At 42.8% G+C, this 12564-nt stretch overlaps 1 protein-coding gene across 1 annotated transcript in view; it reads left to right on the top strand.

The window, feature by feature from the left end:
• Nucleotides 1-5136, top strand: part of TXLNB (taxilin beta) — a 50235-nt gene extending 45099 nt beyond the window's left edge. Inside the window, exons 10-11 of the mRNA XM_011978443.1 lie at nt 2577-2672; nt 3954-5136. Coding sequence (XP_011833833.1) covers nt 2577-2672; nt 3954-4742 — 885 coding nt within the window. The 3' untranslated portion in view covers nt 4743-5136. The remainder of the gene's footprint in view (nt 1-2576; nt 2673-3953) is intronic.
• The last annotated feature ends 7428 nt before the right edge of the window (nt 5137-12564 follow it).

The following is a 12564-nucleotide window of genomic DNA, read 5'->3' on the forward strand; positions in this document are numbered from 1 at the left end:
ACAAAAATTAGCCGGGCATGGTGGCACGTGCCTGTAGTCCCAGCTACTCAGGAGGGTGAGGCAGGAGAATCGCTTGAACCCAAGAGGCGGAGGTTGCAGTGAGCGAGATCGTGCCACTGCACTCCAGCCTAGGCAACAGAGCAAGACTCTGTCTCGAAACAAAACAAAACAAAAAAAACCTTTATACAAATATACAAAAGAATGTTAGGATAGGAAATGCCATCTTACAAGAACCTTCTTAGAAGAAAACTTAACTTATATAATATGATATAACTGACAGAGCCTTGAATGAGAAGATGAAAGCCTGAATTCAGTTCTCCAGTGGTGTTAGACAATTCACTTAACTTCCTGAATCTAATTTATTTTTTTTTGAGATGGAATTTTGCTTTTGTTGCCCAGGCTAGAGTGCAATGGCGTGATCTCGGCTCACTGCAACCTCTGCCTCCCGGGTTCAAGCGATTCTCCTGCCTCAGCCTCCCAAGTAGCTGGGATTACAGGCATGCACCACCATGTCTGGTTAATTTTATATTTTTAGTAAAGACGGGGTTTCACCATGTTGGTCAGGCTGGTCTCGAACACTTCACCTCATGTGATCCGCCCACCGCGGCCTCTCAAAGTGCTGGGATTACAGGCATGAGCCACCACTCCTAGCCTCTTTTTTTTCTTTTAATCTATGCAGATACCACTTTCCCCTGCCTAACTCACAAGATTGTGAACTTAAATTAATGTATTTTGGAAGGGATTTAAACTTTTTACAATTATTTTTCAAATATGAGGTGCCAGTATTATTATTTAATGTAATGTTTAAAGCTTGTTCAGTGTCTTCCCAATACAAAATCAGCATCAGAACTGTGTTTCTGAACAGGGATTGGCATTAATGGTTTTGAAGTGTAGAAAACATCCTCTTAAAATATATTTTTAAAATACTATGATATATTTTACAATTAAATGAGCAACCTGAAGAAGATTGACACTTGTTAAATGTTACAGTTCTCCCATTGCAGAATAGAACTATCGATTTTCTTAAATTCTTTTTTTAATTCTAGCATTTTAAGACTGGTATAAATTAGAACAGGAAAAGATGTTTTTACTTCAAAATTATGTACTTTTAAGAGTGGAATAAATATTAAATCAGGAGTTCTTAATCTGGGGTTAGTAGTTGACCTGAGAGCTCCCTAGAAATTAGCAAAGAAAGATGCACATATGCACATTTTTGTGAAGTGTAGTCCCACAGCTTTCACCACATTCTTAAAAAGATCGATGACCTTAAAGTTTACAAATAACTGGCTGGGCGCAGTGGCTCACGCCTGCAATCCCGGCATTTTGGGAGGCCAAGGCTGGTGGATCACTTGAGGTCAGGAGTTCGAGACCGCCTGGCCAACATGGTGAAACCCTGTTTCTACTGAAAATACAAAAAATTAGCCAGGTGTGGTGGCAGGCGCCTGTAATCCCAGCTACTCAGGAGGCGGAGGCAGGAGAATCGCTTGAACTCGGGAGGCAGAGTTTGCAGTGAGCCGAGATCGCGCCACTGCACTCCAGCCTGGCGACAGAGTGAAAAACAAACAACAACAAAACAAAACAAAAAACCAAGAAAACAACAAAAAAAGAAGTTTACAAACTACTAAATTAAAATATGATCAAAATTAAAAACCTAGCTTCTCTACAGAGCCAGGGGCTGACAGTCTTGGGCCCAGCCTCTGGCCTCCATGGGTACCCAGCCTCAGGCAGCTTGGCACCATGCCACGAGTGCCCAGCTGTGTTTCATCCAGGAAAGCTGCACCTGAATACATGCCTTGTTCTCCACTTCATCCAAGCAAAGAAGAGATCCTACAAACAAGAACGTGAGTAGCCTCAGGTTCAAAAAAGACGGGCTGCATTGTATTCACTTCTCACTTCCTCGCACCCAGCCCAGGGCCTGGTGACCACCAGATATTCCATATGCTTCATTAAATGAAATAAAAGAATGGCAGCCCCACTCTTCTGTTAACTCGCCTAAATATTACTCTACCTCTCTGAACTTTGGTTTCCACATTTATAAAATCGGGGCTGAAAATAGAACCTTCCTTGTGGGACTGTTTCAAGGATTTTTGTGAACTCTACCTCACTCTATAAATGTAAAGACCCAGAAAATACAGAGGCTGCTTTTGTGCAGCTACTTCTCAGATGTGCCCAGATATTATCAACATTTTAATGGCTAAAAAGGCCATGCCAGCTTTCCCACTGTGATAGTCTTCTGTTCAATACCGTAAACATCCTAAATTACAGGCTTGTTCATGGGACTCCATAAAGATATTCTTCTTTTAAATGAAAGAAAAAGCAGTGACAAAACCATGTGCCCCTAAGTCATTTCCCGTTTCCTGAATTGGCTCAGGTGCAAATAAGTTTGCTCACCACTGCCCTAGCTGGCTCAGAAATAAATCATGGCTCTGCTGCAGTCTTCATTCTTGACGTTGAACATTTGTTTGCTTCAGCAGCTGGTAACAAAAGGACTTCTCCTGGTCTCATATATGGAGCTAATAGCTTCCTTGATATATTAACTCTTCAAGATTAACACTCACACACTCTAATTTCTGTAGACAACTAAGAAAATGAAGAAGCTGGAAAAGGACACAGCCACATGGAAAGCCCGATTTGAGAACTGTAACAAAGCTCTGTTGGACATGATTGAAGAGGTGAGGAAGTTTCTCCCTTAGCTTTAATCCCATCTGTCTAGTCAATATATTCACACTTACGATACAATTATAACCTGATAATAGTACAAATGGTTATGTTTGAAAAGGAGCTGAATTTTCAGTGGAGGGATGTGACATTTTAAATTGTAATAAATATAAAAAGAGCAAAGTCCATTTAGAATCAGGTCCAGACTCACAAAGTGCTTTGTGACCCTAAGTCACATCCTTACCTGTTGATTCAATAGCTGTACCCAGGGCAGCTGTCCCCTTTGAGGGCTGTGAATTCCTTAAAGGCAGGATGAGTGTCTTACTTTACTTTGAATTTTCCCAGTGTCTGACACATAACAAGTGCTGAATAAATTAATCAGTTGATTTGGATATACTGCAAGAAGACACCAGCCCAAGCATCCAGTGCATGTGCTATTTTCTAATATAAACAGATATGGAGATATCTCTTTTTAATTCCTCCAATAGAAATTTAAGTACTGATCTCATGCCAGGCTCCAAGTAGATTTTGAGAATCCAAAGGCAGAGATACATGGCCTCTGACCTGAGAAGTAGGGTTTACAGGTGAAGGTCTCTCCATGTGTAACAAGTGGGAAAAAAGGGTCTCAAAGGCAAAGAGTAGCTAAGAGGTGGGGTAAAGGAGTGAGATAATTAGGAACATTTTCATGCACAAATACACAGACATTTCTCAAAGAAAACATTGAACCATTTGAGCAGCCAGCATCATGAATTAGTATGTGGTGAATTTTTATGGTTATAATTACTGTTCCAACAATTCTTCCCAAATTGTAACCAATTCCAAAGAGATATACTTATTACTCATCAACATAAATCAAATGGCTGCTGGGGTTAGCACATAGCAGTTTATTCATAGAATAGATAAGGAAGGCATTGCTGAGACCCAAGCCCCAGTCCATCTCATTTATCTTGCCTCAAGTCTTGCTTCTACCTTCTAAGTCTCAAAAGCAGAAAATTCATCTACTCTAAGATTTGAGAGGCTATGGACCAAAGCAGAAGGAAGCCTGACTCTTTCTTTCCCAGTGAACAGGCTATGGTGATTAAAAATCTACCAGTCTAGTACACAATGCCAACAAAAAAGGAAGTGACGTCCATGACCAAGCATCTGTTCAGCCCCTACTCTGTGGCCAGGTCCCAGAGCCTAGTAGACAAATTCTGGGACAAATAGTTTTGCTTGTTTCCAGAGAGCATCCTGGACATTTTGCTTATCATGTCATTTCGTCTGTGCGTGTATGTGCGTGTGTTTTCACATCACAGAAAGCACTGAGAGCTAAAGAATATGAGTGCTTCGTGATGAAAATTGGGAGGCTAGAGAACCTCTGCCATGCTTTACAAGAAGAGAGAAACGAACTCTACAAAAAAATCAGAGACACAAAAGTATCTGAAAAGGATGACCAAAGTCAGCATACCTCTGATGAAGAGCCAGAGTCAAACGTCTCTGCGGATCAAGAGATTGACGCAGAGGAGGTTAATAGTGTCCAAACCGCTGTGAAAAATCTGGCCACAGCCTTCATGATAATTCATCATTCACAGTCAACCCCGCATCCGTCCAAAGAAACCCAACCCAAAATCAGCAGTTCTCAGGAGAGCAGTGATGCCGCTCTCAAAGAGCCAGAGCAACCCCCTCTGATCCCTTCACGGGATTCAGAGAGTCCCCTGCCTCCCCTAACTCCTCAGGCTGAAGCCGAAGGAGGCAGTGAGGCTGAACCTCCTTCCAAGGCTAGTAATTCGCCTGCGGGGTTGGAAGCACAAACCCAACGCAAGGGTCTCCCTGTTGGAGCACAGGCTGATCAGCAGTCCTGGAAGCCAGAGGCAGAAGCTTCCAGTCAGGCCCCACAGGCTCCCACCGAGGCCTCCCTACAGGAGATGGAGGCAGATGTGCCTACTCCAGCATGCACAGCTGAAGAGCACGTTGCAGCCATGGTGCCTGCATGCGAGCCCAGTAGGCAGCCCCCACCAGCAGCAGCAGAGGAGCTGCCAGTAGGGGCCTCAGCTGGGCCTCAGCCGCCCAACCTGGCTGACGCCAATCTGGAAGGTGTCGACTAAGCCTCGCCATGCCTTCAGAGGCTTCGTCCTGACTCTTTGCACCTTCAGCATAACAGATTGTCTTCCGAAAAAGGCATTAAGGGCTAGAGATGTCAAATGAAAGAGAAGTAGGATCAAGTCATTTTTTAATGTTATGTAGAACACATTCATTCAGGCTTTGCTATTTGTTGCCAGTTTGTAACTGATTTGAAAGTTTTCTATTTAACACTGGTTGACAGTATAATTTTCCCAAAGGGCAACAAAACATCAGACAGCAAATTTATATTACTTTTCTGTTAAGATAATACTTAATTAAATTTGTTAATCACCAGTAAGATTTGATGTTTAAAGACTTCTACTGCAATATATAAATATTGAAAATGTGATGTTCTGCTTATTTGGATATGTAGTTTAATAAGTTCCATAGTAATTTATGGATGTCCAGGTTACATTTAAACTATACATATACATAATATATACATATGTATGTACATGTATATGTACACATATATATATAAATGTGTGACTATGTGTGTTTATATACATATGTGCAGGTATATATTTTATATATGTATATATAAATGCATTATTACACATACATTTCTCTCACCCCTTAGAGCATTTTTCTCAGTGCAGAATATTTAGATGCTAATCAAAAAATGATCTCTTACTTGCACTTGGGACTATGGTAGACTAATGCTCTATAAATCTGAAGTGAGTTTGGACCATAAGTATTTAGGCTATCATTATGTTGGGCAAAAATAAGTAACCCAATGGTAGATAAATTAATTCAACCAGTTGATCAAATGACAGAAAAGCAGTTAGATTGCAATCTGTGCAGACAGTATGGACACAAAGATGGCCACTAGGGGCCCAAAACAGAAAAGAGAAACACAAGCTCACCTCTTGGCGGCTGCTTCTCCTATACTTTTCAGTCCATTGCTTTGCTGCCCCCTCATGTGCCAGGGCATCCCAATCCAGGCTTCCTGTAAGGAAAGGGTTGGAAGTGGGAAAGGGAGCTAGGGATTGAGGGGTGAAGGGACCTCACACTAAGAAGGGGCTGTGCTTTGATCCCCTGCCTCTTGCACTACCAATGTCTTAAGACAGAATATTCATCTCTTGCTGTCAGACCCAGCCTATATTCTAAAAGCTTCTTCTGATCCTTCCTTCCCAATTTCTCCTTTGCAGTAGAAAATTACACCCAGCCCTCATCTCAATTAATGCTAAATAAACCTATTGTTTTTCCAAAACAGAAATCTACACTGGGTCTCAATATCAGTGATGAGGCTTACAAACCAACACGTTTTCTGCCATGAGGATTTCTCTTTAGACCAGAGGTACAAAACAAAAAACCAATGGATTTTAATCAAAATGATTTGAAATATAGGTGAGGATTCAGGAGAAGGCAAAAGCTAGAAACACTTGGGATTGTCAACATGAGTATTATATTAACATTGCATTATAAGAACCTCTAATGATACTGACAACATAAATTACCTAGGGTAAAGGATAGCTGCAACAATGAAACAGGAAAGAAGAAAGAGAGAGAGGAAAGGGAAGGAAGAAAGGAAGGAGGGAGAAGGGAAGAAAGAAACAATGTCTAATCCAACTCTATCTTAAAAGTTGAACTCAAGTAGAAAAATGGATAGAAACAAAATTCTCTAGTACTCATCCAGGAAACCATTCTTCAATGTTGCATGTGGCTGTTTGCCAAGGCACACAAAGTGCTTGTAGGCAGCAACCATATGCTACAAGAATTGTAAACTGCATACAGTTTGTTTGAAGTAGACAGTGAGGATAATAACAAAGTTGCTAGGCAGGAAAAAAAAATTAGGAAAAAAGCTTGTCGCTATTTGAGAATCTGTATATTTTTAAAGGCTTAAAATATTATAACCACAGGGTATCCAGCCAAATTCAACATTATTGCAAGTCTTAGAGATTTAAACATTCATTTGATTCAAAGCTAAATATTCACCATAATCCAGAGGGTCTCCTTCCCCACTACAGAGGCAGAACGTCCAAGAATGGAGTAAGATTAGTCACAGTAAAGTCTCAGTCTGAATGTTTAGCAAGAGAAACAGGCAGGAGAGGAACCCAAAGGCAGTAAATCAAATATTCTAAAACCCAAAGTTCATTATTTTCATCCAAAAGACTTTCACAGAAACACATTACTCACAGCCATGTGTATCTTGGACAGAGTTTCAGATGGAATGACTTGCCTGAAATTTGTAAAGCTTAATATAGGTTTTGGGGGAATTATTTTAACATTAAAAGAATGTTTTAGTATAGTCCTTTGTGTTAGAATTTAGCCTTACTAATTGTAACAATAACTCATAAAGTTCTAAATGCAGAAGGAATATCTGTTCTTTATCAAGTGTATGTAACTATTTTTTAGAAATGCCATCTACTTTCTAGAAACACTAAAGTTATTGTTTTCTAAATTAAATAACTATAATTTATATATCTATTAAAAAAGGTACTTCTCTTCCCAAATTCTCTAGTAGTCATCGTATTTTTTAACTTTCACCTATTTTATTTTAATTTTTGTTACTTCTATGCTTCAACAATACCTAATGAAAATTATGGTTTTATTCTGTAGTTAATTAAATTAAGTTTTTGGTCACTAAATAGAATTACGTGTAGCCAACACTTTGAAAACATTGGGGGGGGGGTGTGACAGAGAGAGAGAAAGAGAGAAAGGGAGGGAGAAATAACAATGAGGCTACAGTTAAAAATCACGGAGGCCAGGCATGGTGGCTCACGTCTATAATCCCAGCACTTTGGAGACTAAGGTGAGAGGATCACTTGAGCCCAAGAGTTCAAGACCAGCCTGGGCAACATAGTAAAACCCCCATCTCTACAAAAATTTTTTTTAAAAAATTAGCCAGACATAGTGGCACACGCCTGTGGTCCCAGCTACTTGGGAAGCTGAGGCAGGAGGATAGCTCGAGCCTGGAAGGTAGGGGCTGCAGTGAGCCATGGTCATGCCACTGTACTCCAGCCTGGGTGAAAGAGTGAGACCCTGTCTCAAAAAAAGAAAAAATGTCACTGAGGCCTGCAAGAGAGAAGCACTGGAACCGGAGTGCCCGGGGCTAATAAGAAAACAATACCCAGACTCCTCTGCCTGGCCCTGCAGTGCTGGTGGACAGTTCTCACCTGGCTGATACGCTTCTCAGTACCAACCTCCCATGAGACCACGTTTCCACAGGCTTTTCTGCCGTGTGTCCTCCTGGAGGAAGGGAGGAAGCATAGAAGGTGTCCGTGCCTTTTTCCTCTCTCCAGCCCTCCTGACTGCTCCAGGAATTTCATCGAACAAGACGCAGAGACCCAGCTGCTCTGCCTTTTGATTCTTCTCACTGACCTGGGAGGGGCTTCTCAAACACCACATTCCCTAGCATGCTGTGAGAAGAGGATTGTGAGCTAGGAAGGGAGAAAAGGTAAGACCTGCCCGTAAGGCTGATTTTGCTCCTTTTGGCCTGATATTGACTTACACTTTTTAAATACCCTCTTTTTGGGGATTATAAAAGTAACGTGTTCGTTGTAAAACTGATGCTGCTTTTCAGTAAGACCAACAAGAAACAGGAGAGGGAGATGGTTTCAGGACAATTTTCCCAGCCCGTTCTCCTCTAACCAGTAGTTAAATCCAGTATTTGGGAAAGTAAAATAATTTATTTATTTATTTTTTTGAGACAGAGTCTCGCTCTGTCGCCCAGGCTGGAGTGCAGTGGCGCGATCTCGGCTCACTGCAAGCTCCGTCTCCCGGGTTCAGGCCATTCTCCCGCCTCAGCCTCCCGAGTAGCTGGGACTACAGGCGCCCGCCACCACGCCCGGCTAATTTTTTGGGTTTTTAGTAGAGACAGGGTTTCACCGTGTTAGCCAGGATGGTCTCTATCTCCTGACCTTGTGATCCGCCCGCCTCGGCCTCCCAAAGTGCTGGGATTACAGGCGTGAGTCACCGCGCCGGACCAAGTAAAATAATTTAAAATGTAAAGTATTTGCTAATGGAAGATGTGAAATGAAAATAAGGACTCTGGCCTCCGAAGTTCATTCTCATCATAAACTGGCGAGGAGGGTTTCACAGGCAAGTGGGGCATAAGGGTTCAATTTTCACAAGGTTTAAATAATTTCCATTTCTGTATTTTAGAACTTGAAAATTAAGGTTCTCCATGAGAGCACTCTGTTGGAACAGAAGCTTTCATGTTATGATAATGATTTTTCTCAGCCCTATGAAGTTGTATCCTCAATACTGAAGTTAAGCCTCTTTGGTGGTATCTCTTGATGAAAGTTCTACAAATGCTAGCTTCTGTCACATGTGCATGTGAATGCAAACACACATACATATACATAAATACAGAGGTATAAAATTTGACCTAAGTTTAATTCTGGTCCCATAGATGAGTATTTACACCAATATTTTCTTTTCTTTCTTTCTTTTTTTTCTTTTTTTTTGAGACTCAGTCTCACTCTATTGCCCAGGCTGGAGTGCAGTGGTGCGATCTCGACTCACTGCAACCTCCACCTCCCAGGTTTAAGCAATTCTTTTGCTTCAGCCTCCGGAGTAGCTGGGATTACAGGCACCTGCCACCATGCCCAGCTAACTTTTGTATTTTTAGTAGAGACGGGATTTCACCATGTTGGCCAGACTGGTCTCAAACTCCTGACCTCAAGTGATCTGTCCACCTCGGCCTCCCAAAGTGCTGGGATTGCAGGCGTGAGCCACCATGCCCGGCCTTTCACCAGTATTTTCAAAGGATACTTAGTATTATCTTTCCTGAAAGAACAAACTATAAAAAAGAATCATTTCCGGTGTGAATAAGGATATTTGGTAGAAACATTTAACTAGCAAAATAAACCTAGAAATTCACTGATCTATGAAACAAAAATTATTCACAGAAGCTACTTCACCTTGCCAGGAGATAACAAAAAGGATAAATTATTTCAACAGCACAATCAAGCTCGGCTAAACCCAAATGCAAGTCCTTCTTCCTGCTGAATTTCAGAGCCCGAGATTTCTATTCATGCCAACATCTATTCCACTTTGACTTTTTTTTAAAGTGATATAATGTTCAATTACCTCATATCATAACTAAAACATACCGACGTGTAAAACTCATTATTTCAGAACTGACAGTCAGTTGATGACATTTTATGTCAAATAACACAAAAACTGCTTGCTAGAAGCCAAGCAAGAAGACATTATGTTACAAGGGGAAAAAAAGGAAATACTTTCAATCTGATAGCTATTGTATCTATTACATATGTATATATGTGTTATAGGTAAAATATCTAGAATAGACACATCATTACATCATTTTTTTTTAGACGGAGTCTCTCACTCTGTCTAAAGGTGCTCGAGTGCAGTAGCTTGATCTTGACTCACTGCAACCTCCGCCTCCCAGGTTCAAGCAATTCTCCTGCCTCAGCCTCCCGAGCAGCTGGAACTACAGGCATGCGCCACCACACCCAGCTAATTTTTTGTATCTTTAGTAGAGACAGAGTTTCACCATGTTAGCCAGGTGGTCTCGATCTCCTGACCTCCTGATCCACCTGCCTCAGCCTCCAAAAGTCCTAGGATTACAGGTGTGAGCCACCGCACCTGGCCAATACATTACATATTTTCAAAAACATGTGAAAGAGTTCAAATCTATAAGCTATTATGTACAGTGTAAGACCTTAAGTTAAGATATGGCATATAAGATAAAACCGTAAGACTATTAAGAACAATGAAAGGAAGAGGGACATAAACTAGTGAGCCCTTTTGGGGAAGCAGAATAGCAATAAAGTCCAACTCATGATGACCTTAATACACTTTAACACCACAGCTCCAACCTGGGGAATTTTTACAAACAGGGTTTGTAGGGTTGCTGCCTTGTTTTCTTATTTGTGTTTCTTTTAGAATAATAAAGGTGGTCAGGCACAGTGGCTCAGGACTGTAATCCCAGGACCTTGGGAGGCCAAGATGGGCGGATCAGGAGGATCGCTTGAGCTCAGCAGTTGTAGATTAACCCGGGCAACAAGGCAAAATCCCACCTCTACAAAAATTACAAAATTAGCCAGGTGTGGTGGCAGGCACCTGTGATCCCAGCAACTTGAGAGGCTGAGGCAGGAGGATCACTTAAGCCTGTGTATTAGGTCTATTTTCACACTGCTATGAAGAAGTACTCAAGACTGAGTAATTTATAAAGGAAAGAGGCTCGACTCACCATTCTGCATGGCTTGGGAGGCCTCAGGAAACTTACAGTCGTGGCAGAACGCAAAGGAGAAGCAGGTGCCTTCTTCACAGGGCAGCAGGATGCAGTGAGTGCAAGCAGGGGAAATGCAGATGCTTATAAAACCGTCAGATCTTGTGAGAACTCACTCACTATTGAAATGGGAAAACTGCCCTTATCCCCATGGCAGGGCATGTAATGGGGGTATGGCTTGCTTCTTTGGTGCCCTACTGCTCATACCCCTAGCGGAGCATGCAGAAGGGCAGGTCGTGGAGAGCGCTGACCCCACGGCAGCACCTAGGGTTGAGTGTTTACAGCTCTGGAAGCCCCAGTGGGCGTGTGTTACAGTGCACTCTCTCAGTTTAGCCATCTGCAGGTGGCTTGCATTAATCAGATCAATTAGATTCTGCCTTATCACAAGGACAGAGGGCTTTCTGTCTCTCGGGTTCTTACCTTAGTATACAAGAAAAATTGGATCACATGAGGGCTTAGAGAATAAGTGCAAAGTTTTACTGAGTGGAGGTAGCTCTCAGTAAGGTGAATGGAGAGGCCGGAAGGGGGAAGAAGTGGGAAGGTGGTCTTCCCCTGGAGTCAGGCTGCCCAGCGTCCAGACTCTTCTCTGACCATTCCCAGCCAAATTCCACATTGTTCCACCGTTGATGGCCTACCAGCATTTGCTGGTGCCTGTTGGTGTGCTCTTCTGCTCTTCTCGACATCCAGCTGCCTGTGTGTTCTTCCACCGATGTGTCCCTCTTGACATCCAGCCACTGTGCCTGCTAGGGTGTCAAAGTTTTTATAGGCACAGGATGGGGGGCATGGCAGGCCCAGGTGGTCTTGGAAAATGCAACGTTTTGGTGTGAAAACCGGAGTGCCTGTCCTCACCTAGGTCCCTGGGCACAGGCCCAAGGGAATATACCCATTCCAAATGGGAAAAATTGGCCAAAACAAAGGGGCTACAGGCCCCACGCAAGTCTGAAATCCAACTAGGTAGTCATTAAACCTTAAAGTTCCCTAATGATCTCCTTTGACTCCCTGTCTCACATCCAGGTTATGCCGATGCTACAGGTGGGCTCCCATAGCCTTGGACAGCTCCACTCGTGGCTTTGCAGGGTGCAGTGCCCTTCCTGGCTGCTTTCACTGGCTAGCACTGAGTGCCTGTGGTGTTTCCAGGCACATGGTGCAAGCTGTTGGTGGATCTACCATTCTGGAGTCTGGAGGACAGTGACCTTCTTCTCACAGTTCCACTAGGCAGTGTCTCAGTGGGGACTGTGTGTGGGGGCTCTGACCCCACATTTCTCTTCTGTACCGCCCTAGTGGAGGTTCTCCATGACAGCTCTGCCCCTGCAGCAAATTTCTGTCTGGAAATCCAGGCATTTCCATATATCCTTTGAAATCTTGGCAGAGGTTCCCAGACCTCAATTCTTGACTTCTGTGCACCCACAGACCCAATACCATGTGGAAGCCACCAAGACTTGGGGCTTGCACCCTCTGAAGCAATGGCCTGAGCTGTACCTTGACCCCTTTTAGCCACTGCAGGAGCTGGAGCAGCTGGGATGCAGGGCACCATGTCCTGAGGTTGCACAGAGCAGTGGGACCCTGGGCCTGGCCCACAAAACTATTTTTTTCTCCTAGGC

The sequence above is a fragment of the Mandrillus leucophaeus genome, unplaced genomic scaffold, assembly GCF_000951045.1.
Source record: "Mandrillus leucophaeus isolate KB7577 unplaced genomic scaffold, Mleu.le_1.0 Scaffold194, whole genome shotgun sequence".
In the NCBI taxonomy this organism is placed as follows: Eukaryota; Metazoa; Chordata; class Mammalia; order Primates; family Cercopithecidae; genus Mandrillus; species Mandrillus leucophaeus.